This window comes from Desmodus rotundus, chromosome 8 (assembly GCF_022682495.2).
Source record: "Desmodus rotundus isolate HL8 chromosome 8, HLdesRot8A.1, whole genome shotgun sequence".
NCBI classification, from domain to species: Eukaryota; Metazoa; Chordata; class Mammalia; order Chiroptera; family Phyllostomidae; genus Desmodus; species Desmodus rotundus.
This window is the reverse complement of record NC_071394.1, coordinates 112,798,863-112,825,690: the sequence shown is the minus strand read 5'-3', so window position 1 is coordinate 112,825,690 and position 26,828 is coordinate 112,798,863. Positions and strand designations below refer to the sequence as shown.

Here is a 26,828-nt window from a genome sequence, read left to right as displayed (position 1 = left end):
TGACTTAAACGCCTGTCTCCTACAAATCTCCCCAGACTCTCCCTCCTCTTCCAGTTGCTCCTGGCTGAATTATGACCTGTGGTTTTTAGCTGGGCTGCTGCACAGGCTTCCTGATTTGTCTTCCTGCCTCCAGATTGATTTTCTCCCTTCAGATTCTTGTTTCAATTATTTTTCTAAAAATACAAATGCTGTTACATATACTTTTGAGATGAGTGTTTTTTTATACCTTAACATTGCTCAAGGACAAAAGTCCAAATTCATTGCTGTGGCCCACGCGATATGCACAAGCCCCAACTGACCTGGCCACTTTCAGAGTTTTTCATTCACACTGTAAACATTTTAAACTCAATTTTAAATGAAAACCTCACATTTTTTATTCTTTTACATATGTGGTTCCTGTTATAATTGTCATTTCCTCTTTGTTATCTAAATAATTCCTATTCATTCACCCCAAATAAGGTTCTTTATTTGATGTTTTCCAGAACTGCCCGACTCCCCCTCCTCACTTCAAACCTAGTAACTGCCTCCTTTCCTCTGTTTCCATGGCACTTTGCTCATATCTTTCTCCCAACATTTGCAAATTTGAACTAAAATTTCTTATGTTTTCCTAACTTTTGTTATTCTAAGTTCCTGCCTGGGGATCAGAACCATGTGTTTTGCATTACTGTATCTGCCCCAGCAGTCAGAATCCTTCCTCAGACAGCAGTGCACAGAGTTCCCGTCTTCCCTCTACTTCACGAGCTCCCTTCCCTCCCATCGACACTAATCAAAGGCCATCCTTCTTGCAAGCATGTGTTTGTTCTACGTGTTCAGGTTCTTCTTTAAAACCGTATTAAACTGATCAGCCCTCCCAATTTGTCTTTAATTCATCACTCTCAATTTGTTATCATCGTAAGTAATCTCTCAACAATCATTACAGGATATTTTTTCATGATTATATATTTCAGGCATGATCTTAAGCTTAGGAAAAACAGCATGTGGCTTTTTATGTCTCCCACTTATATGGTCCTCCATATCTGAAGGATGGTATCTGACAACCACACAGTGCCATTGTGGATTCTGAACACGCCCGACTCTATTTCAAGTGCTTAGATGTATCTCCTCATTTAATACTCTCAGTACCTTTTCCCAAGGTCAAAAAAAATAGTAGGTGACCATTCCTAGATAGAAATTCAAGACTTGTCCACCACAAGATTTGTATTCCAGGAGACCTTATTTTTTAGAACCTTTTTTGTCTCTCCAATATCCAGTTCTCAGCTACCCTCCTTACCACCTTTTTGAACCCGGCACTGTCTTCTTTTTATGGCTGTGCGCATGTACACAATAAAGTGCAAATGGTCGGAGGAACTCTTGCCTAGCCATGCCAGGCAGTGTGTGGTCTTTTCCTGTTTCATAGTTTGGAATTGTTTGAAATTCAGTTTAGCAGCCTGACACTTGATCTGTGATGTATTTTCCTTAAGCGTTAGCATGGACATCCCAGAGGTACTCAGGCAGCCAGATTATTTTGCCAGGTAATTAGCACAAGTCTTTAGTACTAGTACATTTCCTTCACTGCAAATGCCTTTTTTATATTTGCTCTTCTTTAGCCAAGGATTTTTTTTTTACAAAATGCAAATTGTTATCAAGAAATTCCTGGAGAATTGCTTTGGAAATTTCACTTCAAACACAGAGTAAACTTAGCAACAGAGGAAGGAGGAAACTGTAGTTATTAGCTGTCATGTATTATTTTCCTGATGGAAGAAAATACATATTCTAAGAGGGGGAGAAACCAGCTTTCATTAAGAGTTCTCAGGAGATTTCAGAGGAAATGACATGATCCTGAATCATGTTCTTGATGTTAAAATGTTATTTAGAATGGTGATTATTTAAATGGAGTAGCTTTTCTGATCAAATGTGAGCAATAATAACCCTTCACCTAAAAACTATGATTTGTTCATATCAAATATCAGGTATTTCGGACTAGTGTACATTTTTAGCATGCATGCTTTTCTTCAGACTTTTTGTTAAAGCACATTTAGAAATAATGTGTAGTTTTCTTCAAAAATGGGACAAAGATCATACAAATACTAGATTTGCTTGAAATAAACCTGAAGAAATACAAAAAAGAGACACAGCTGCAAAGGCACGAAGGAGTTTTGAGTAGCCACCAGGGGAAGGTTTATATATTTCTGGAAACCAGACAGGTAGACAGAAGCACGTAGAAAAAGCAAATAGAGAAAAGTCTGGAAATAGGGTCTACAGGTGTGATGGTAGGTGAATAAAATAGATTGCAGGAGACAGGTGGGGCTCAAAATGGGGATTGATCCAGAAGAAGACATTTTGTTTTAAGATAACGCACTATTTATATAAAAAGAGAGGCAAAAATAGAAAATCATACTATATATGTCAAAATAGGACTGAATTTCAAGCAACAGATGGATAATAAAAAAGTAGAAGATCCTTTCCCCAAAGCTAAAAAAAAATCTCTTCAAACAGGCCAAGGTCTTCCACTTTGGAGCCATAGTAACAGAAGGGGAACCCTGCCACGTAATGGACAAAAATATTGACAAAGTCAGAACAATGATAATTTTGTGTATTAGCTTTTAAATTTTGAGTCATCCTCAAACAAAGCCAAGGAGAGTGGATTGTAGGTAGAGGAAAAATATTTTAGTTAGAAAATTTTGAACATTTAAAGACGTAAGTATAGTTGAGCGAATTTGGAAATTGGAAAGTAAGGGGAGAAAATATGTAAGAAAACAAATAATTTCAAGCATGGAATTTGATATTCTGACTCAAGATCATGAAAACAAATATAAAAGTGGAAGCATTATGTAGCATTATCAAATAATAAGAGAATATTGAAGATAAAAAAACTTTGAAAGGTTATGCAAAGGGGTATGGAAAGAAACAGAAACTGTGATAGTATGTACATATTACATACTCATCTTTACTAGTGTTTAGAGATATAAATATGTTAGCATGTTATTGAGAGCAATGATGCCAACTAGAAGAAAAATAATGAACACTTCAAGCATTTACTTATGGCCTGGGAGAGTTTTCCTTATCTGAAGCTCTTTATTACTCCTTGGTTTGTTATTATGTGTGTATTATTTGATAAAAATGAAACTAGAAAAGAAATTATAGAACAATATATTCCAAGAGTCCCTATGTAAGAAGATTTGAAGTACAAGGGAAACACAAAATGCACTAGATAGTGTACCAGCTAACGAGATAACTTCTTAAATCGGTGGTTCTCCATGTGCTTGCTCATGGGAATCCATCTGAGGTTCTCAGACCCCTCTGGGCCGTGTGAAGAGTGGTTTGAGTGGGTACAGTTTATATTTTTTATGCAATTGAGGGTGTGGTTTATACAATGAGCTGCCAGTAGTGCAATGGCACTGCATTCCCCCCCACAAAAAGTTGCATGAGTTTCTATACGGTAGACACCAAAAGTATTCAGATACGGAGAACACCCTGATGGTTGCCAGAGGGGAGGTCGGTTGGGGGATTGGGGAAAAAGGTGAAGGGAGTGAGAACTACAGATTGGAAGTTCTGAAATAGTCAATAATATTGTAATAACTATGTACCATTGGGTACTGGAAAATGGGAACACTTTGTAAAGTATATGATTGACTAAATACTATAGTGTACAACTGAAACTAATTCAAAATAATAGTGAGTATAAATGGTAATTAATGTTTTTTAATTAAAAATATGTTTAAAATACAACCAAAATGTAACTGTGCCTTGATGGCTAAGAGAAGCTCTTAGTTTTTAGGTCACTTCTCCATGGGTTCAGGTGGGTTTGACCTTTAGGATTTCTGAGAGCACCTGATAGCCTTGGCTTCCTCCTTCTTTAATCTCCACAGTTAGAAACATCTTGCCAAGCACTTCTAACTACCGTTCAACTTTACATTAGTTTAAGTTCTTTAAAAAGGTCAGGAAGTGCAAACCAGGCAGAGTAGAAAAAAGATATAGGCAGAACTGAAACAGTGATTTAGCAACACTTTGGGGATTAAAAATAGCTTGCAATGTAATAAAAGCGAGTCAGTTGTTGGAAATACTTTATAATAGCCTTTTTTTTTTTTCCAAGTTGTTCTGGTTTAGTTTTCTTCATAGTTCTTTCTTTTCTAAAATGTATATGTGGTCCTGCCTGAGCTTTGCCAATTCCCAAGAACCCCAAATTCAGATCTAGTTCTTAAATTGAGTTCAGAAGTTTATTGAACTGCTACACATGTTTGAAGGTCAGTTGATACGTAGGAAGAACAGTGGGTTTTAATAAACCTGGATTTACATCTTGGAGCTGCCGATAAGAAATAGGTTGACATGGCAAATCACCAATCCTGGCTATTCCTAGGATTCCATTTCTGTAAAACAAGGATAATATCCCATCTTTTCTAGGATTATTTGTCTAAAATTATTTATTAGTGGAAAAGAACACATTGGTTTCCTGGAAACATTTTAATGAAAACATTTTAATCACAGGAAGTTGATTTTAATACCAAGTGTTAACCAATACTTCCCTTGGAGCCTTTTATTTATTTACGTTTCCTTTTTATCAAATTTATTGGGGTGACTGGTTAACAAAATTATACAGATTTCATGTGCAAAATTCTGCAACACATAATCCATACACTGTATCACCCCACCAAGACTTGGTCCACCATTTATCCACCTATACCATTCTCCACCTCCCCTCCGCCATCCCCACTCCTAGCAGTCACCACGCTGTTGAACACGTCTGTGAGCTGTCTCTGTCTCTCTCTTTTGTTTTCTGCCCAATCCCTCCATCCCCCTCTACACACCCTCGTTCCCCAACAGCTGTCAGCCTGCTTGCTCTCTATCCATGAGTCTGTCTCTATTTCCCATGGAACATTTTAAACACTGAAAGCATTTGCTTTGTGTTGGGGCTTTGGCCCTGCACCTTTAACAAGCTCCCTGGACGATTCCCAGTGCATAGCCGGGGTTGAGAAAGATTGCCTTCAATATGTGGCAAGCATATTAAGAGGCAGATTATTATTTTGTACTTTAAAACATGCAGTTCATTTGGCATATTTACATCAAGGCCTCCAAACACAATCAGCCTCAGATGACAATGCAATTTAATGAGAATGCAATTTTTCTACAAAGTTGAACAAAGTGGTTTCAATCAAGAATTATATCTTGGGGGATGTTTTTCTCCTTAAAATGATTGACAGTTGGCAAGAGAGGCTGCTTTTACATCTAATTACTTTCTTCAACAATAAACCTTTCCTGAGCATTTTCTGCTCAGACACTTGGTTTCCTTAGACAAATAAAACTTGCGACACCTTTTGCAATTTTGGGAGGGGACAACTATAAGTAGAGTATTTGAGTGTGGATATTTATTATAGCTTGTTGCCGGCATGTATAGGGTATTGTGGGGACTGGGCAGAGCAGTATTCAGCCTTACCTACTGAAAGACTAGAGGGGATCCTCTTGGAAAAATAGTATTTTGAAGGATAGGCAGGAACGATACATGTTATAAGTAATAAATATTGAAAAATTAAAGAGCCTTACAAAAGATAAAGAGACAATAAACCACAGTGGATTATGCGAGCAAGTGCCAGCCGATCTGTGTTACAGAAGCAAAATATCAGAGGCAAGGAGGACTGGAAATGAATCCAGAGATGTGCTCTGGGCACGTTCATGGAAGGCAGTGAGTGTTTGCCAACACCAAATGCTCCCTGGGTCTTGAATTCCACAGCTAAGAGAAAGGGGTATATGGGCAACCCCATAAGGGGCAGGGGCAAATGTATGTGTACATTAGTGATTGAATACTTCAATGCATGGAGAAGCAGAATATTTTAAGAAATTACTAGGTCTAGCCCAACACAGAAATTGAATTATGCCAGTTTCCAAGCAGTGAGAGATTTTATGTAGGGAATTGATGGATAAACACGGCTACATACATTGTTACCTCAGTGATACACATGCATGTGTATGCATACATATGCACAGACATGTATGTTTGTTTGCCAGCCACATCAGCCAGGGCTCTGTTTGCATTTTTGAACTTGGCAGAAAAAGCAAAAGTATCCTTATGTGCCTAATTCCATGTACCTGTGTTATCTTGGAATTTTCATGCTAAAAGAGATTACATGGATTACATATAGAGATGGCATTTGTATAAAAAGAACCATTTCACTCATCCTACCTTCTCAAATGCATTAATTTGTGGTTTGAACAAAGAAACAGGCAAAGTGTGTAGCCTCAAATTTGCCTTTTCTTTTCCAATTTAACCAAATAATTAAAATTAGAATAATCACTCTCGTAGCTCATACCAATGTGCCATTGTTTAATTTTTCTGTAGACTTTATAAGTTTGATTTTGTGACATTCCAAAAATACCTCATCTAAATTATTTGCAGGCTCACTAGTAATGGTCTGCACTGCTTCTTTCTATTCCATTACCCTCATCTCCTTGTCCATTTCAATTCTTTGAACTGATGTCTTCTTCCTGGACCCCTGGGGATCACAAAACTCTTTGATGCTAAAATTGATCACGTTAAGGAGAAGGTGGGCAAGGAATGGGCTCAGTGATACATTGATTGTTCAAACTTTCCCTTTTAGTTTTTAGCCACTAAAACAAGAAAACTTATTTTATTTTTTTTTCCTCAAACCAAGAAATCCTAGAATTAGTGCCTGAGTAAAATTTCACAGCAGTTTTTAGATTTTTATATTGTCCATTCCGTTTATTATGGCTTGAATTGTGTCTCCCCCGAAAGGTATGTGGTAGTCCTAACCTCATACATCAGGAAGAGATCTTATTTGGAAATAGGCTGTTTACAGAGATTATGAAGTTAAAATGAGTTCAGGAGAGTGGTCCATAATCCACTATAAGTGGTGTCCTAATAAAAAGTAGGAATTTGGACACAGAGACCAACATACATAGGAAGCATGCAACATAAAGATAGAAGATTGGATGGTGTGGATCCTTAAACCAAGGACTGCTATAGAGTGCTGGTAAAACACCAGAAGCTAGAAATGTGCAGAAATAGTTCTCCTTGCAGGAGTTAGAGCACTGGGTTGCCAGCACCTTGATTTCAAACTTCTAACCTCCTAAAGTGTCAGAGAATGATTTTTCAAGCCACTAAGTTCATCATACTTTTTTTTTTTTACAGCAGCCTTAGGAAACTGATTCAATGTTAATGTATTAAAAAGAAAATATTAAGCCCAGACTGGTGTGGCTCAGTGGATTGAGCATGGGTCTGAAAACCGAAGCATCACTAATTCAATTCCCAGTCAGGGCACATACCTGGGTTGCAGGCTAGGTCCCCTGTGGGGGGCACACAAGAGGCAACCACATATTGAGGTTTTTCTCCCTCTCTTTCTCTCTCCCTTCCTCTCTCTCTAAAAAAAAATAAATAAAATCTTTTTAAAAAAGGATTTTTTTTGCTAGAAAAAATATTGTTGCAGAAAAAGGAAGCCCATCAATAAAATCAAGTCACCTTCTATCCTTTTTTCCCCCAGACTTTTATTTCCCCCTGGGGGTATAGATTTTTTGATTTATAAAATAATAGATTTCAATAAAATTTAAATATGTATTGAGTGCTCACTGGGTCAGGGAAACGAATGAGAACCATTGGGGATATGAGCACAGGTGAAACATAGCCCCTACCCACTGAGAAGACCACAAATAGAGGATATCTAAAAGTGTGCCCACAGTTAAATTTCCATGACTGAGAAACCGTGTTGGTAACAATTCTCTGTATCCACTTAAAAATCTCGGAGTGAGGGCATCCCTCAGCGTTCCGTGACAGGGCCACAGTACGTCGGTTCAATGCAATTTGCTTGAGCACATAAATCATTCTAAGAAAAATAATGCCTTACGATCCCCTCAAGCTTATCCGGCTTTTCCTTTGAACTTTCTGTGTTTCACTTGATTATTCAGCTCAGAGGACATTAGGCATGGCATTATTTTAGTCATGGCAGAGAGCTACCAACAATGAAAGGTCTGTTACACGTGGACATGTCCTGACTACTTGGACGGCATCCAAATGGCTTTGCTCATTTAAGTTCAAGCATTGGTTTTCTGAATAAAATCAACTTCTCCTTAACTGATTAGAGACCAGTATGTCTGTTGGTCTTCATCTAGGAAGGTGCCTGGTGGGGAAGTGGTCTGATGTTGGCACATAAAGTGTAAAGAGAGCCTGTCGACACTTTGCTGTTGCTCAGATGACAATAGATGATACGAAATTTAGAAAATTCTGCTCGGTGGCTTGTAGTTGTAGATTTTACTCCCAGCATCTACATCCTTTACTCCATATTGTCATTTCCCACTGTCTTTGCTTCTAATTAGCTCTCTTCACCCTGTATGCCTGAGGTCTCCATGGGAAGCCAGATTTTCCCACTGCTATTGTTAATATAATTCCAATACCGTTCTGTTTTGATTTGGGTCTTTGATTTACTTAGCAGCTCAACAGACATGTGTTAAGCCTTCGATAAGTGTGTGCTACTCTGCTAATTGCTGGGTACAGAGAACGGGGTGGGGGGACCCAGGCCTGCCTTGACTTTACTCTGTGTTGGGAGGTAAAAAAAGTCAGGAGATACCTTCAGATGGTGTGGCGGACTGGTACGAAGGATGAGTGGGAGCACCTAGCCCATTTGAAGGGGGTCGGCTAGAAATTCTGGAAAAAGAGATGAGTCATGATTGGAGCCCTGAAACAGTGGCTGGGCATTAGCCAGGGGAAGAGGAACTAGAGAGCATGGCAGAAAGAGTTTTCAAGGCAGAGGAAGTGGAATGGACAACGGACTTGAGGCTAAAGGAGAGCTTGGGGCCTTGCAAAATTGGTTGCCCTCTTCATGTATTTATGTGACTTATATGTGTCGTATTTCTTATTTGGCTTAACTTTGCCAATTCAGGCTTGACCTGATGAAAGAGATTGATGGAAATAAAACTACCTCTAGTTGCATACATTTATTTGTCAAATGAACTCATGCATATCCTTTGCTATTTGTGTACCTGCATTCAGCAGCAGCCCCCCTTCCCACCAAGCCACACACGCAGACACATACCCCACTTGTCTTGAACTTAGGGGATTGGTGTTGCTGTTAAACCCCCTACCCATCCAAATCCCATGGGAAGGAAAATAAAAACATTATCCCTCAAATGGATTGTATTCATGTATTTTCTATTGAATGATTTGCATGTGAACTTTTAGATTTATAAACAGTATGACATCATAACAAAACCCATATTCACTGAGAATTTTACAACTGCTACTATGTTGTCATTTTTGTTTCCATTTTCATATTTTAAGTTAAATGAAACATTATGGATGGAGCACTAGTCTTCTTTAGCCACGGTCATAATCCTATCCTTAGATCCCAAAAGACAATTCTTATGAGTTTGGTATGTGCTCTTCCTTCTGTTCTAATTTGCATATGTTTATATACAAATATGTGCACCTCAATCAATATATAGTTTTTTTTTATGTGTGCTTATTGTAAATTTTTATTGTGGAATTTTTCAAACATGTAGAAGAATTGAACATTATCGTAAAAACCTCATTCAGCCATTCTCTAGCTGCAGCAGTTCGGGACCAGTCCTGCATTGGAGAGGAAGGGGCCAAAGACTGAGTTCAGTCATGTGGCCAATTATTCAATCAATCTCGCCTATTAATGAAGCCCTAATAAAAACTCCGGACAGCAAGGCCTCGTTGAACTTCTTGGTTGGGAGGGTGCCAGGCTGGTAATGCATCCTGGTACGGTGTCCTGATTCCATGGGAGAGGACACAGAAGCTTCATGTTCCAGATTCTTGGAGGCCTCGCCCTGTGGGTCTCTCCACTTGGCTGATTCTGATTTATAGCCTTCATAATAAAACTATACTCATTAGTATAGTGCCTTCTTGAATTTGGTTATTCATTCTAGCAAGTTATTGAACCTTCCAGGGTCATGGCAACCCTCAAATTGGTAGTTTGTCAGAAGTGCAGGTAACTTGGGGACTCTGAACTTGCAGCTAGATTTTAAAGTGAGGACAGTCCTTTTGGGGAGTGTGGCTTTAATCTACTGAGCCTACACTAATTCTAGGGATTTAGTGCCAGAATCACTCTGCAGTATTATAACAACCATTTTGAAAAAATCACTGGCAGTATCTATTAAAGCTTAACCTATGCATATCCTACTTAGAAACCTAATTCCTTGTTATATACCTCAGAGAAATGACTGCCGTATCCAGCAAATACGTAGTCACAAATACCTATAGGAACTTTATTCAGAATAGATTCAAACTGACACCTCCATCAACTACAGAGTTAGCACACAGTTGTGGTATAGTCACACCATAGAACAAGGGACAGCACTAAAAATGGACAAAACACTCACAATGCTGAATGAAAGAAGCCACGCACCCAAGAATACAGATTGCACAATTACATTTTTCGATGTACAGAAGCATACAGAAATAATCTATATTGATAACCTCACAATGATAGTGATCGCTGGAGGGTATTTACTGGGCAAGAACAGGACTAGGAAACTTCTAGATTACAGAACATGTTCTATATCTTTGTTAGGATGGTGATAAGAGTATGTACACATTAAAAAACCAACTGATATACTACAGGTGCATATGCTTTTTTGTATGTTACATATCCATTTTGTATACTATACATTCATTTTTAAAAATTGAAGAAAAGAACGCCTGGTCAAGATGGCGGCACAGGTAAACACAGCTCACTTCCTCGCACAACCACATCAAAATTACAACTAAACTATAGAACAACCACCACTTGGAACTGGCAGAAATTCAGTGGCGTGGATCTGACAACTACAGAACTGAAGAAACCACATCCATGCAGGCTGGTGGGAGGGGCAGAGATGCGGAATGGGTGGTCCTACATCCCTGTGTGGTGGATAAAAATTTGGGAGGGATGTCTCAGGAGTGAGGAGTCCCAGCTCCACACCAGGCTCCTTAGCCCAGGGTTCCAGTGCCAGGAAGATAAGTCCCCATAATTTCTGACTGCAAAACCCAGCAGGGATTGAGCCAGTGAATGAAACTTCTGGAGTCCCAAGCAGTTCCCTTTAAAGAGCTCACACATGGACTTACCTAGACTCACTCCCTCTGAGCTCCAGCACTGGGGTAGCAGCTTGAAAGGCACCAGTGGCATACAGGGAGAAACTGACGTGGCTGGCACCAAGGCAAGAGCTGGGGGACAGCTTTCTCCCAGACAGAAAAGCTAGCAGAGCCACGCAGCCAGCAGGTGGGTGCCATATCTGAGACTCCATCCACCTGGCTAACACTGTTTGCCGTACCCTGGAGATCCCCTGAGGCTCCATCCCAATTTACAGCTGTTAACTATAGCCTTTCTATATGAATGGCTGGTTTTGGCTCATGCTTCCCAACTTCCTAAATCCTTTCAAATAAGCAACAATTGTCCTCAGTGAGCCTCCCGCCCCCTTACCTCTTGCTAGGTGGCCCCAGGCGGGACACTAGCAGCAGCCAGCCTAGATTCTTAGCTTGGCTTTGTCTGGCAATCTCCAAGCCCAGCAAAAGGAACAGCCATTTCCAATCAATCTATAGCTCAGGCAGGGTGGCCCCAGGCAAAACACAGGAGGGGGCTGACCTTGGCCTGCACCACCTGGAAAATCCCAGGGCCTATGGAACCCCTGGGCATTAGAGCATCACCACCCTGCCCTGCACAGCAGATCCTCCATGGAGGGCGGAGGGTGGTGCTCAGTGGTCACAGCCAGTCCTTGTAGCTGACTGGCCTGGGTAAATCCCTCCCATTGATCTGCCAGCAGCAACCGAGGCTCAACTACAAGAGGAGGGTGTAGTCAGTCCACACAAAGGGTGCACCTCGAGAACCCAGATTGGGTGATAGGGGAGTCTGTGTCACTGGACCCTACAAGACACCTACTATATTAGGGCATGCTACCAAGACAGGAAGTCATAGAAGCTCTACCTAACACATAGAAACAAACACAGGGAGGCTGCCTAAATGAGAAGAAACATGGCTCAAATGAAAGAACAGATCAAAACTCCAGAAAAAGAACTAAACGAATGGAGATCAGCAATCTATCAGATGCAGAGTTCAAAACACTGGTTATTAGGATGCTCAAGGAACTTAGTTAGGACCTCAAAAACATAAAAAATGACCCAGTCAAAAACAAAGGATACACTAATTGGAATAAAGAATAATTTACAGAGAAACAACAGTAGCGTGGATGAAGCCAAGAATCAAATGAATGACTTGGAACATAAGGAAGCAAAAAACAACCAATCAAAACAACAAGAAGAAAAAAGAATCCAAAAAGAACTCCCCAAAATAAGAATACTATAGCAGCCTCTGGGACAACTTCAGAAGGTCCAACATTCGCATCATAAGGGTGCCAGAAGAAGAGAAAGAGCAAGGTATTGGAACTCTATTGAAAAAAATAATGAAAGAAAACTTCCCTAATTTGGTGAAGGAAATAGACATGTAAGTCCAGGAAGCCCAGAGAGTCCTAAACAAGATGGATGCAAAGAGGCTCATGCCAAGATACATCATAATTAAAATGCCAAATGTTAAAGGTAAGGAGAGACTCTTAAAAGCAGCAAGAGAAAGGCAAAGAGTTACCCACAAAGGAGTTCCCTTAAGACTGTCAGCTGATTTCTCAAAGGAAACTTCGCAAGCTAGAAGAGACTGGCAAGAAATACGTCAATATAAATAACTTAAACACAAATTTTACTAATTCATAGTTGATGTAATAATTGTGCCTGTTTCTCTACTGAATATCACTTAATACTACAAGGTCACAAATATTAAGGACAGTGGCTATCACAAGGCTTACTAGTTGTATGATTTTCAGCAATGGGCAATGGGAGCTCCTCAGTACATTGCTAGGATGGGAACAATGCTATAAACATAAAAACACGGGGCAAATGCCCTTAAGTGTAACCTTTAGAGTTAATGTTACTTGCCATTGTTACTTAGAAATGCCATCTGGAAGAGACAACCTTTATATTTTGCAACTTCTAAACTTCCTGGCATTTAAGTTCCTATTCTTTGAATTTAAAATGGAAAGCCACAAAAGTAATAGGAACAGAAAGAGAGGAGGTCTCTTGGAGCTGGAAATGTGAACTCAGGTGTAAGCCCCATTCTCTCTGAAAATACAACAAACATCCTAGAGAAGGGACCCTGGAGCTGAGGCTGATCCACCTGAGGCTGTGCCTTGCACATTTATTTACAAATCAATTGAGCAGAATGCCCAGAGGGCTGGGAGGGAGAAGCAGGGCGGGAGAAAGAAATGCAAGATCCTTAGGCCCTAAATGGAAAAAAAAAAATACTCATTTGAGTTTAAATAAGTCCATAGGCTGAGTTTGAAATTGAATTTTTGTCTACAGTTTGGGTAAGCATATTAATAAGTACAGAATCATTCTTTAATTTTGTTTGTTTTGGGAGATTGCATATTGTATTTAGAAAAATTTAACTTTCAACATACCCCACTTTAGAAATTAGATAAATATGGCTTAAAATACCGTGTATATCTTACCATTTCTATCAGTTTTATAATTGAATGCCACGTGGGGAAAGTGAAGTGTGTCAAAGATTTTATGGAGCCGATTTCTATGTATTGCAGCTTTAGTGTCTTTACTTTTGGAAAGACTTTATATTTTATTCTTATTTTTATAGTCATTTCATTTTTCAGATTACTGTTTTCTAAACTACATGCCTTGAACCAAGGATGCTAAATTTAAACACAAACAAAACAACTAAAGCTTTAGTAATATTATTTTAGAAATAATTTAATTAAAACATTTCTAGTGTGCAGAATCCCAGAGAATTGACTATTTTTGTGCACTGTGAATGCCCAGATTGTTATCCCTACATTTCCTACACTTACTTGACCCAAGAACCCCCCTTTTTTTCTTGCCGACACAAACTGGCATCTCTGGAGCCTGGTTTTGTAGAAAAGCTAGTGACAATGTACAAGGCACGGTAAGCTGGGGTTGTTTCGACAGATCAGACCTATTTGTTCCTGGGGTGGGCGGGGGGAAGCACCATACATGACTTATCTTTTTGAACAAAATGTTTGATCAAAATGGTAAATAATGGTATGTTTAAGCAAAATGATCAGTGGCTGTGTGTGTGTGTGTGCCCCTGAGCTGATAGTACATGCTCCTTTTAATAAAGTTATGTGCCATGTAGATTCATTTAATGATTTAACAACAGAATTGGTTTTTATATTTTGCTCTTCATAATTCCTTGTTGTAAATGGTTTTACATATATTTATAGATGTATATATTAAGAGAGTTGAATATGACTTATGTTCATTAATGAAGACATTTAACTTATTTTGTTGTACTAGATTCCTAAATGATAAAAGAGAGATACTTGTTGTGTAACTATAGTTCATGAAATTCACATTTAAAATATAATTTAGTTGCCTTTTTTTAAGTATACTGGGAAATAAAATTGTCCCTGGAGAAGAATATATGACTTTGCATTGCGATATTTGATTTATAGTCACAGCGATCAGAACATCATTCAATTCAAATGAAAGAATTAAATCTAGAGCATATGCCACATTTGCATGGTTTCTAGTTCCAAAACACCTCCTACACAAACCTGGATCAACTGTGGTCACTGCTTCCCTAGTGTTACTGAAAGATCAAAGCAATATGCTGCTCGCCAACATGTGATAAAAACTCAGCATTGCATTTCAGAGAGCACATTTAATATAAAGGTGTAGTTCACTTTTATGTCATAGTATTATTATAAGAGGACTTCGGTATTCCTAAATGGGTTATAGGCATAACTCACCTTATCCCCTGATAGAAATGGACCCCACTTAGCGCAGAACAGATGTGATACGCTATGATGAGACAACGACCTCTAAGTCCACGACCCCTTTCTGCTTTGAGTTTTCCTTAGCCATTGTCTAGAAGGGAAATTATCCCCCAGTGTTCTCTGTGGTTGTTGCCACACGAGCATTGTGATGGCATGCTTAGAGTCATGGAAGAATGATCCCGGAGAGTATAGTGAAGGCTGTGGAAGCAGCCCAGGTTCACACATTTGTGTGGCGGTTGGCTTTCTCAAGCTGTGTGCATCGCCCACTTGGGGTCTGAGGAAATAGGAGTGGAATGGGGTTGACAAAGGTTTGGACGCTTAGCTGGGGTGGGGGACTTGGAGAAGGGTGAGAAAGAGAGAGAGTGAGTTCTGTACCATTCCTGATGCCCTTCCAAAGTACTTTCTGATAGTAGGTTCAACCTAGAGAAAAACGACTGTAATTCTAAGTTAATTTTAATGGTTTGATTAAATAAGTGAACTGAATTTAAGAATGAACTTTACATGTGTATCAAGACTTGAAAAGATTATAGAATTCACTAGAAACAATTCATATTTTCATCAGCTGACAAACGGATACACATATTTTGGTATCATATAAGAGAATACTACTCAGCAATAAAAAAGAATAAGCTTCTGATACATGCAACTACATGGTTGATTCTTAAAAACATTATTTTTAATGAAAGATGACATATAATAGACCACATATTGTACGATTCCCTTTATATGAACGTCAAAAAAAGTCGAGATTACGGTGACAGAAAGCAGAGCAGTGGATTCACAGACTTGGGGTGGGAGGAAGGGATTGACCACAGAGGGGTGGAAGGGAACTTTTTCAGGTAATTCAAATGTTCTATATGATAATTGGTATCACTGTTATGTATAGGTCAGCTCTCAACCAATTCTACAGTTAACATTGGTGAGTTTTAGTGTATGTAAAGTACACCTAAATAAAACTAGTTAAAAACAAAACATATTAGAATTCACTAATAAGAGAAGAAAGGATACTAGAATTTGTTAATATCTGGAACTGACCAGGAAAATCACATTGCTGAGATTTATCCAGAACCTGGGTGAGGATTAACGTCAGATAAATAAAATTTAAAGTGATGATAGAACATAAAAATTGTTACACCGATAATTTTTTTCTTTACCATTTTAACTGTTAAACATATAAACCACTATGCTTAGTGCATAGGAGGACACTTAATAAATGTTGAGTGTTATTATTTTTATAGTTGTTGTTATTTAGAACAGTACATTAAAAGCACTTAGTAAACTTAATAGTAAGTTGTTAATCTAGACAGGAACTTCCTCCTACCTACCAGTGAGGAGAGCCTCTGAGTTCACTTATGTCAGATGATTTGGAAGACACAAAAGGTGGTGGGATTTATCAGTGACTTTGTTAGGGTAATTAACAAACTACAGTGTATCAATGAAGGTGACTTTGAGATATTTCACAGACACATTCTTAGCTTTGGTGTGTGTCTCTCAAATCATATCGGAAATATTTCAACCCACTATGAGCACTCCCAGTAAGAACTTTGTATGACAAGAGTTTGGAGTTCCAAAATCCGCAGGCCTTCACCAGAAGTCATGACTACACGTATAATATTTAGATCATTCTGAATTTTTGTGGCCATATGAGAAATGGGTAGTATGACAACAAGGACTAGAGGAGTGTGGGGCTTGTGTTAACTTTGATCTCACATGTGCTGCAATAGAGAAAATGTGCTGTATTTTTCTGTGTATAATGTGCATTTTATGCGCATTATACATGAGATTATTGTTCCTGTTATTATACCCATGGTATGCAGTCATTATACCCATGTACAATGTGCATGCTTATTTTCCCCCAAATATTTGGGCAAAAAAGTGCACATTATACCTGGTGAAATACAGTAATAGCCAACATTTATTGGCTCCTTAATGTGCCTATCAGAGACTGTGCTAAATAATTCATGAATTATCACTTTTAAACCTCATCACAACCTTAAAAGAAACAGATAAGCAAAGAGGTTGTACACATACTAAGAAGCAGATCAAAGTTTTTATCTGCCTCCAACAGTTGAGAAACACCGATATGGATTGTAGGGCAAAGCTCGGTGAGGAAACATTAAGTTCCATTAGGTCCTGATTATTGACATATTTTTGTCCTTTTCCTTGTTCTGTCCTGGGAAAATGGGATGGAGAAAGATAACCGATTTATGGCCCAAACTCTCAGAACTTCAAATAATAAATCCATAGGATACCAGTATGTAGTAGAGGATCACTAAATTGCTGTTGTCTGCGTTGATAGTTCCATGTGTTTGAATCGTGTACTATATTCTTAAGGTAGGAAAGATGCCAACATAAGGTTCATGTTGGATAATGGTCCGTAATTTATTTTGAGTGCCGACCCTCTGACCAAGTCTATTTTGAAAATCATCTGGGGCAATGGTGTAGACGCACTTCTGCATATGATTGCTGGGCTTTATAATAACTTGAGTTTTGATAAACCTTTAATTATATTTTAGGATTATCAAACTGAGAAAATTGTTGATTCTAAATGAGAAAACCAGTATGCAGACTCTTAATGGGTACATTTATTATTTCCTCATAATAGTGAGCTTCAGGCTTATTGTTTTCTATTTTTTGACAAAGTAGGCATGCCATTTCTTATAATCAAAATGTTTCTCTAATGTGAGCCGTAGATTGAAGCTGTACAGATTGACTTTTTAATGAAATAGGCAACATTCCAGTGGAACTGACAAGCTTTATTTCTATTTGTTGTATTTTTTTTCTCATTACAGATGGACCCGATTCAGAAAGCTGTAATAAATCATACATTTGGGGTTCCTCTTCCTCATCGAAGAAAGCAAATCATATCATGCAGCATTTGCCAGTTGAGATTTAATTCCGATGTAAGTTTATCATTTCGTGTGCACTAAACACTGTACTGTGCTGTTCTAATCCTGCAGAAGAGATTTCTGAAACATGTTTCTCCAATAATGGAGCATGTCAAACTTCAAAGATAATATATTTTAACTCCTTATGTGCTTGAATTTTAGAGTCTATTATACTATGTTTGGTTGTTTACTATGAAAAAGTCATATATATATATATATATATATATATATATATATATATATATATACACACTTGCTGTTGAGTGCTATTGCTTCAGTTCCTTGAGGATGAATTTAGGTTAAATGCTTTCCCTTTGGGGATAGTCAAACGTAGGACTGTTAGGTTGTCAGTGATTTACACTTTGGAAATAAGATAGGTCCCAAATTATATTTCAAGGTCAAGGTTTTGGTTTTGTACATTCTTTTTGCCTGCCTTCGTGGTGCCCAATTCCAGATCAGGCCTGTGTCCTTAATTTTATTTGTGTTAGAGCTCTCAACTTACTGTCCTAGAAATAATATCATTTTAACAGGGGTCCTTAAGCCCTCAAAGCACTCAAGCCTTTAATGAATAAAACTGAAGTGGAGAACATTACAGAAGGCAGACAATTGTGAACCTGACCAGCGCTTTGCAAATTATTCACCAAGAGTTATTCACACCTTTCATACCTTTCCTAAGGATCAGGGAGAACTATTGGTGTATCACAGAGAAGCTAATTTTGTCTTTTGGCCAATGGGAACAATACTGCTCCCCGCGACCTGCTTTGGTGTGGAGTTGGTCCTGAGAAATACAGAAAGGAGAGGGAATGATGGTTTGGAAGAAATAGAAATTGAACACCTTGAAGAGATGCTAGGCGAAAAATGCCCACTCCGAGGTGCCATTACCTCGGCCTCAGTTGAGATGGACTGTGGAGATGAGCAAAGAGATCTGAATTTTGGAGAATGTTAGGGTTTCCAGTATTTAATCTCCCTGTGCAAGTCGGACCCTTAGGTGTCCTCTGGTGAGGATAGCGCATGAGATACTCGAGCACAGGAAATAGATGGGTGTAAATAAAGTGGTTTTTTCTTCCGTGAGAACATTTTATTTTGTATAAGATTGCTGCTGTCCTATGAACTCATACCTACTAGTACAGTACAGTCATTGGGTGATTTTAAACATCCCTTCTGTTGGCTTCAAAAAGAGAAGAGAGATTACCTGCACAGCATCTGAAAACTATTTGTTGCTATAAAAAAGAATACACTAAACATACAGCATTTTATTTGGAGGGATTTTGGAGGGGGGTTGTTTCATTTTATTTTCTTGTTTGTTTTTTAATACAAACAAGATTTAAGTTTTGTGAAATTTTAAAATTTATGAAATTTACCATAGTTTAATGTATTAACTAATATTTTCAAATGATCAGTATTACACGGTAATCTCTTTCAGATATTGTAAAAAAGAAAGAAAAAAGAGGAGCCTGACATGTAAATAAGAGTTCTGAACTCAATACAACAGACTCAACAGCATGGGTTTGAACCGCCTGGGTCCACTTAAACATGGATTTTTTTCAGTAAATGCGTACAGTCCTATAGATGTATTTTCCCCTCCTTATGATTTTCCTAATAACAATTTTTGCCTAGCTTACTTTATTACAAGAATCCAGTATACAATACATACAACATAGAAAATATATATTAATTGACTGTGTGTGTTACCGTGAGGCTTCCAGTCAACAGTAGACTATTAGTAGCTAAGTTTTGGGGGGAGTCAAAGTTATACATGAATTTCAGCTGTGCAGGGCACTGGGGTCCCTAACCCCGTGTTGTTCAAGGTCAACTATTGCTACAAATTTGATCATTTCTAAACACTCAGTGAACAATCGTATAGTTCTCTTATTGTTTCTTTTTCTGAAGATAGAAATCAAAGTCATGTGTAAGGATTTTAGAAATATTGTCAGGTATGTTTGACAAAGTACATATATATTTATGTAGGTGATTATTAACATTAAAATAAAGAACCTAACATAATATAAAGAAAATTTACATACTTTTTCTAAAATGGAATTTTATTTCCTTGGTAAGAGAGAAAACTATTTTGCTAATGAAGTTTGAAGGCAATATAGGAATCAACATGTACTTATTAGGAACAATTGCTTCTCATTCTCACAACTCTGTTTTCAGGTTAGTCTGGCAGGTGGTAAAAGGAAAATAGGGTATTTGGAGAATCTACTCAGTCTGGGTCATGATTAAACAATTGTAAGCATGACCAATTCACTATGAGTACTGGGTTAATCTTCTATCGCTGATGTAAGAAGTTACTATAAACCTAGTGGCTTAAAACAACACATCTGCTGTTTTGTAGTTCTGGAGGTGAGAAGTCAGAAATCGTCTCACTGGACTATGTTTCTCCTGCAGACTGGAGGGGACAATTCGGCTCCTTGCCTTTCTTTTCTAGTTCCTAGAGGCTGCCCTCTCTCTTTGGCCTATGGCTCCCTTCCATCTTCAGAGCCAGCGTGGCTGATGGAATCTTTCCTCCATCACTGATTCTCAATCTTCTTTGCCATGACTGTGGACGTTGTAATCAGTGTGGACTCACCTGTACAATCCAGGATAATTCTTCTATTTTAAATCCATCTGATTAGAAACCAAATTTCCTCTGCTAACTTAATCCCCATTTATCATGCAATGTAACATAGTCGTTGCTTCCAGGGATTAGGCTTTAAACATCCTGGTCCTGCCTGTCACAGATACTCATTTGGATGTCTGATAGAGGCCTGAATTGGATTTCCTGACTACCTGAATTTATCAGATAATTACTCAGTCCTGTTTCATGGGTCTATATAAATTGAACACAAGGGAATTCACTGCCCTCCCTTTTTTTTTAACTCTTGAACTTGAACATAAATTCACTCTGAAGTGCTAATTTTTAATATTGAAGTTTTTTTTTAAAGTAGAAAGGTGCCCAAAATTGAGTTTATAAATGACATAGCAACATTTTAACTATGATTTACAAGCAAAATGTAATTACTGTGGAACTGGAATACAGGAGTAGAGACTCCATTAGAGACTTTAAAAATATCTCTGAAGTATTATTATGTCAGTAAAGGGAATTAGTGTGCTGGGAATTAGTTTTATTTACTTATTGACCGGTCATATACATAAATCTTAATTTTATGTAATATTTAAAACTGAACACTGAGATCAATCGGAATTATTATAGATTTTCACATATAAGAAAATAATCTCTAAATAAAGAGAAAATACAGATGTATATATCATCTTAGATCTTTTAATCCCAAGGCAAGACTTTATATTCCCAATACAACTGCCTCTTTTCTCTTTGCTGGTAAATCTGGAATTTTTCTTCCTCTTCCCATTCTTAATTGTAGAAACCTTTTGGAAAAGTACACTGCAATTCACTTGCATGCTTGGTTGAATCCTCTGTCACATAGGAAAGTATTTTTGCTTTATGAACCTTTGTACATTTCAAAGCTTCTTCCCCTTCCAATGAAAGTAACAGTTTGTAGTTCTTTTCATCTCTGCATCATGAAAATTCAATTTGCTTTTCCTCTAAGCTTTTATTTATTCTCTGACCCTTTACATTATAAACTCTCTATTTGGTATTATGCCATACCTGTTTCCTGGGTAGTTCATTTTTGGCCCTGTGGATATCTCTTTAATGCTACGTTGTATTTTATGTACTTTAAATCAGATCGCCTTCTCCTGGTGTAGGTTATTCTTTGGCGGGAGTCAGTGGGGGGGAAGAAAAACTGTTCTCAAGACTTATATGAAACACATATGGAGTTATGCAAAAAGGTTCTAATTAAAGACTGAAAGGCTATAATTCACCCAATTATTTTTATCAGCATTCTAAAATAAGCATAAATTACCATTGGCCTGGGCAAGTTATTAAGTATGCCTTTGAAAGACAACTTAGAGCAGGGCCAGCACGGATCTAAGATTATTAAGTGATGTAGAAAATGATTGCTCAATGACTGTTTATAGAATGGAAAATAAGATCTCAGGCCCCCAACTAAGGAATTATAACATGGTATCATCTATCCCTCACTATGGTTAATCTCCTAACAATAGCATTTCATAATATGTTAGACATAGAAGAAAAATTCTGCTAATTCCATGCGTGGACGCTGAGGAGCCGAGAGTGTGTGAGACCTGTACAAGGCTACCTGGCCAGTAGCTGGCCTCGCAGGGTCAGTGGGCACCTCTCGGATGTTGCTGCCTCTTCTGGTCCAGGTGGGCTGGTAGATCCATCCCCAAGTTCTAGCGGATCCTACGACAATAGCATGGATGGAAATCTGTGTGTTTCCTGCCCAGTGAGGCCGTCTCAGAGAGAGGGCCTGAGGCCTCCTTCTCTTGTGGAACTACCAGGATCCAGTCAGAGCTGCTGTGAAAAGTTACTCACAGCCCAGGACTCGCAAATGGCTTCAATCGTATTTAGTCACACTTACCGCTCAGTCATAAACAAGGCAAAAATTTAAATATACATGCAAATGACTGAGCTATATAATACAGTAGCTACATGTCCTTTATGACGCAGGACTGTCAGGCATGGATTAGTTCAGCAGACTGTGATGAGCCAGAAAAGAAAATAATCTCACTAGGGGATCATATTGCTTAGAAGCTCCAGACCCATCCAAAAGGGGATCCCTGGGATCACCGTCAACAGAATTGCTACATTTCCAATGGCATTATAACATAGGAATCATTATTCTTGTTCTGCATTTTCAAACCCAGCAATGTAGAGAAAGTAATCAATCTCATTCATCTCCCTGTTATAACTTCCATAGCCAGATGTGGCAATATGACGATGAAGATGCTTACAGGAATATTTTTTCCTAACAGATGACCAAATTAGATAATTAAATTTTCTTAATATCATGTCTTAAGACATATCCTTTATATAATTTAAATCAGCATATAGAGGAGGCGACTGATATTTAAAGGAAAAGTTACTTAGGTGTGGAAGAAAACAGAAAGTAATGGTGACTATATTGGAGTGGAAGAACTGTTCTTTTTATTTCTTTCTACTTGTTTATTTTCCAAATTCCCCTTATAAGCGTGCTTACATTTTATAAATGAATTGTTGCATCTACTAATCTATTACGGTTTTTTAAACTGCATGTTTTGTACCAAATTATAAATTTCATTTTGAAGGCCTCAGTTGCAATTTTCTATTTTTCTTGCCTGTGTCCGGCCTTGTCTGCAGTCTTCAAACCTTCCCGGGAGGGTCCATAGGTATTGTTGTCCCATTCAGGTTGCAGCATTTTATTGCGCATCGTAGGAGAAATGTCAATAAAAATCTATGCGTGAGGGATGTATCTCTCATCCCCACCGGGACACAGCATCTAGGGAAGCGGAGTGAAATGGTATGGAAGGAGAATCACTGGATCAGGAGTTAAACTGCTTCTTGTCTAGATCTGTCATCTCTCATTTGGCCGTGTGGCCTTGAGCTCTTCATTGGACCTACAGGTTCCACAATCGTAAGTTCACTCAACATGCAAAAGCATCAGGGACAATCAGGATGGTTATTCACTGAAGTGTTTATCTAGAAATAAAAGCACTGTCAGATTATAGGGAACTTTGAAATGGAGTGTCACAGTCTCTGGAATTTGGCACTGGGGACTCACGTAACTAAGTACAGTGAGTTAAAGTAACGTACCCAAAGCCAACGTTGCTTCTGTTCACGAATCCATTTACAGCAAAAAAAGTGAGTTCATATGCTGGTGCCTCGGGGTTCTCTGTGGTCTTACCATGTTCCCGTAACCCAGAGTAGCTGGTCTTCTGGGTGGTAGAATGAATGGCTGATTGAAGGAGGAGGCGTGGCACCAGCTTGGAGATACCACCCGGTGACAGTGGAGTTCTCCCCTATAGGGTGTACTGTGTGCTCTGAGCCGGTGGCTGTGCTGCCAGAATTCATGGGTCCAGGCCCCTAGGGATAGAAGTGAGGCATCTCTGGCTGCTACACCTAGTGACCCCTCTCTCAAGGTTCACTTCCCTTCTCTGCGACATTGAGCCAAATCCCCTTCAGCTTCAAGTAGCAAGAATGACTTTGGTTATCTGCAACTGAAGTCCTACTGGTATGCTTACCGAATCAGCCTATCTCTGGGAGGTGCCTACACATCAGCTTTTTTTTTTTTTTTTTGGAAACAAAGAAACTCTTCAATGAATCTTAAATTTGCAAAGTTTGAAATTCACCGATAAATGTTTTTTGTAGTAACTACAAAGTAAGTTACTTTGGTGAATAGCTTCCAAGAACACTTCCCCCAGGCAGTGGGGAAGCTGGATGCCCCCCTCCTGTGCTGCAGAAGAGAACACCTCTCTAGAGACAGGAATTTGATTATGGAATGTGGGGGGATTGGGAACTGGGTCTAAAGCACCATGGCAGATGGCCCTAGAGGGGATTACCTAGATTCAAATTCTGCCTCACTAGCTATGTGGCTCTGGGCAAGTTACTTTAACTCCCTGTGCCTTGGTTTCCCATTTGTAACAGGGGGAGAATAATAATAGTGTCTACCTTATATTCTTGTTTTGAACATTAAATGGGTTAAGACACATAAAGGGCTTAGAAGGGCTCTCTGGCATATACTATATTAGGCACACACCAAGTATAAGCTATTCAAAACACTTTATCATTCTTAACATGAAAAATTATCTATACACACACACACACACAATCTCATTGGAATTCTTTTAAAATAACTCTCATTAGGCAACCAAAGCCCAGAGAGGCTGAGTGATTTCCCCAAGGTCACACAGCAAGTAACTAACGAAAGCACATCTGTAATGGGGCCTCAAACCTGATTGTTCCTGTATTCTGAGTGCCAGGACTAGATCACACCTGGCCCCAGGGAAGCCCCACACAGCTCTGCACCCTGTGGGCCTTGAGGAGGAAGTGACTCATCTGTCTGTCTCCGTATGGTTCTAGAAATGGTTTGTGCTAGAACAGTGTGATTGCATTAACATTTCGCCCCTCGATGTATTTCCAATGTTCTTCCTCGAAATTGCTCTAAAACTCCAGGTCCCCATGGAAACCTCAGGAAAGATAGCCAATTTTACTCTAAGTGAAATTCTGCTACGACTGCTCCCTTGATAACAAATGGGTATTAAATGCCTGGCTCCAACTGACTTCTGCTGTAGCCCCTGGGCAAGGCCACCTTCTCCTCGGACTGAGAGGGTGAGAGAGACAGTTCAATCTCCAGTGCTAGGCTGCAGTCAGCTTGGAGGAAAGGGGGAAGCAGGTCACCTGAGCCCCACCGGGCACCATCAGACTCAGGACAAGATGCTTTCCATGTATGTTTACGACAGGAGGCTGGAGTGAGGTGCCCACTGAGAGTATGAGAGTGACACTAATTAAATCAACTTGGGATTAAAAAATAAAATGAAATAAAATAAAATGACTAGCCATTCTTTACAGCCGTATTATAAGGAATATAAGACATAACATGTAGGCAATTGGATTATAAACTGTATATTGAATGCAATGGGAAGATCATTTTTATGAGATAATCAATGCAGTTACATTGTTTTTTTTATTCCTGAATGTTAAATTACTTCTTAAGAAATACAAATATTTGAAAAATCTTTTGCATCTTTAAGTTTTTAAGGGAATCAATTCAATTCAAAGTGTCTACATTCCATGCATTTTTGTGTTGATTTGAGGTTCTCATTCCTGGTAAATCTTAACCTTTTACCTTTGAAAAGCTGAGGGGCAACTTTTCCCTGGCAAACCTGCATTTATTAAAAACCAACCTCTTTAAGTGTGTTGCTGCTGCTGCTAAGTCTCAAAGGCTCTGAGGGACCCAGTTATAAATTAAACTTTTCAGGCAGCTTTGAAATACCGCTTTCATAAGAGAGTGCCCCCTGTTCATCTGCAGGGCTCACAGAGCTACTGGAGCTTTGGCCTGTGCACCATGGCCGTCCCACGGGGGGCTTTTCTTCTTCAAAAGCAGCTCCATGAGAGGGCCATTCAGCTTCTATCAGAGAGGAAACACATCTGGAGCCAGACGAGGTTCAGTGGGGCCATCGGGTCACCTTTGAGTGAAGAACTAGCTCTGGAGTACGTGGTGATGACTGTAGGTTGTCGCTGATTTTGAAACAAATGATGAGGACATGTCTCTGGAAGGGATTATACTCTAAGTGGGCTTTTGGACACTAAGTGGGCATTTCATCCCTCAGCTTCACTAGCCTTTACTTCTGAAATGGAGCCCACATCTCTGTTGGAATTCTCAGGTAACAAAACCAAACAGAAAGACCAAGCGAGAAATATTGGGTCTGACTACTAGATATTTCAGGAGAAAATGAGCCAGTCAGGAGCACGAGGATCTGTTTAAGCACTGTATTTTCTTTGGCAGGCTTTTTAAAATAAAACTTCAACATTGGGACATGTTAGGACTCTCTGCGTCATCGATATTACAGAGTTTTATCTGTGGATGAAATGAAGAGAAGAGACAGAGTAAAGAGAAATCTTTGTAAAAGAGTCCTTATTTCTCTGGGCTTCTTATCTCTGTAAGCAAAGAAAAATAAAATAATAAAATTCCCTTTTCTATAAAATTCTCCTAGACATGGAGAATTTGACCTTGAATGCCTAGGAAGAGAAAGTTGATTTTAGATATGACAAGTAGATGTGCCCGTTACCTCAAGTAATCAAAGATATATTTATTTTTCTGTGGAGTACGGTGAGCACCTCAGAGAATTGATGTACAATGGATTAGGACTTGGAGTTGTGTAGGAAACCATTTTGCCCATTTTATAGACTATACAGATGGAAAAGTCAAAGGCCAGAATATTTAGTTGACTTTTTCAAGGCCCTTAAAGTATTGAAAAAGCTGGATTTATCATCTCAAGTGACATGCCCTAAGGGAAATTTATTTTGAGACTTGCATTGTTCTCACCTGACAGTTTTCAGCTAAGACAATTGATCACTGAAGTCCTACACACAATATAGAAGTTACTCAAGGTTAATACCAGTTGTACAGTCATAGCTAGACCGCTGGTAGTACAGACAGCTAAAATAAAGAAACACATTTCAAAACTGAGAGCCGCTAAAAGGGCAATAATAATTGCAGTGAGTATTCAAGGGGACAAAAGAAAATCTGCTGAGTCGGTTTCATCCAATGGCACCTATTGAATGCAAGGAAGTTGTGGAGAGGGTTAAGCACGGGCAAAGCGCGA

General features: G+C 38.8%; 1 protein-coding gene across 4 annotated transcripts in view; it reads left to right on the top strand.

The window, feature by feature from the left end:
* ZNF385D (zinc finger protein 385D) overlaps nucleotides 1-26,828 on the top strand; it is a 741,503-nt gene that overhangs the window by 608,564 nt on the left and 106,111 nt on the right. For all 4 annotated transcript variants that reach the window (XM_053930206.2, XM_024565923.4, XM_045200169.3 and 1 more), the window contains one exon: nucleotides 17,565-17,675. In XM_053930206.2, the coding sequence (XP_053786181.1) occupies nucleotides 17,565-17,675 (111 nt within the window). The remainder of the gene's footprint in view (nucleotides 1-17,564; nucleotides 17,676-26,828) is intronic.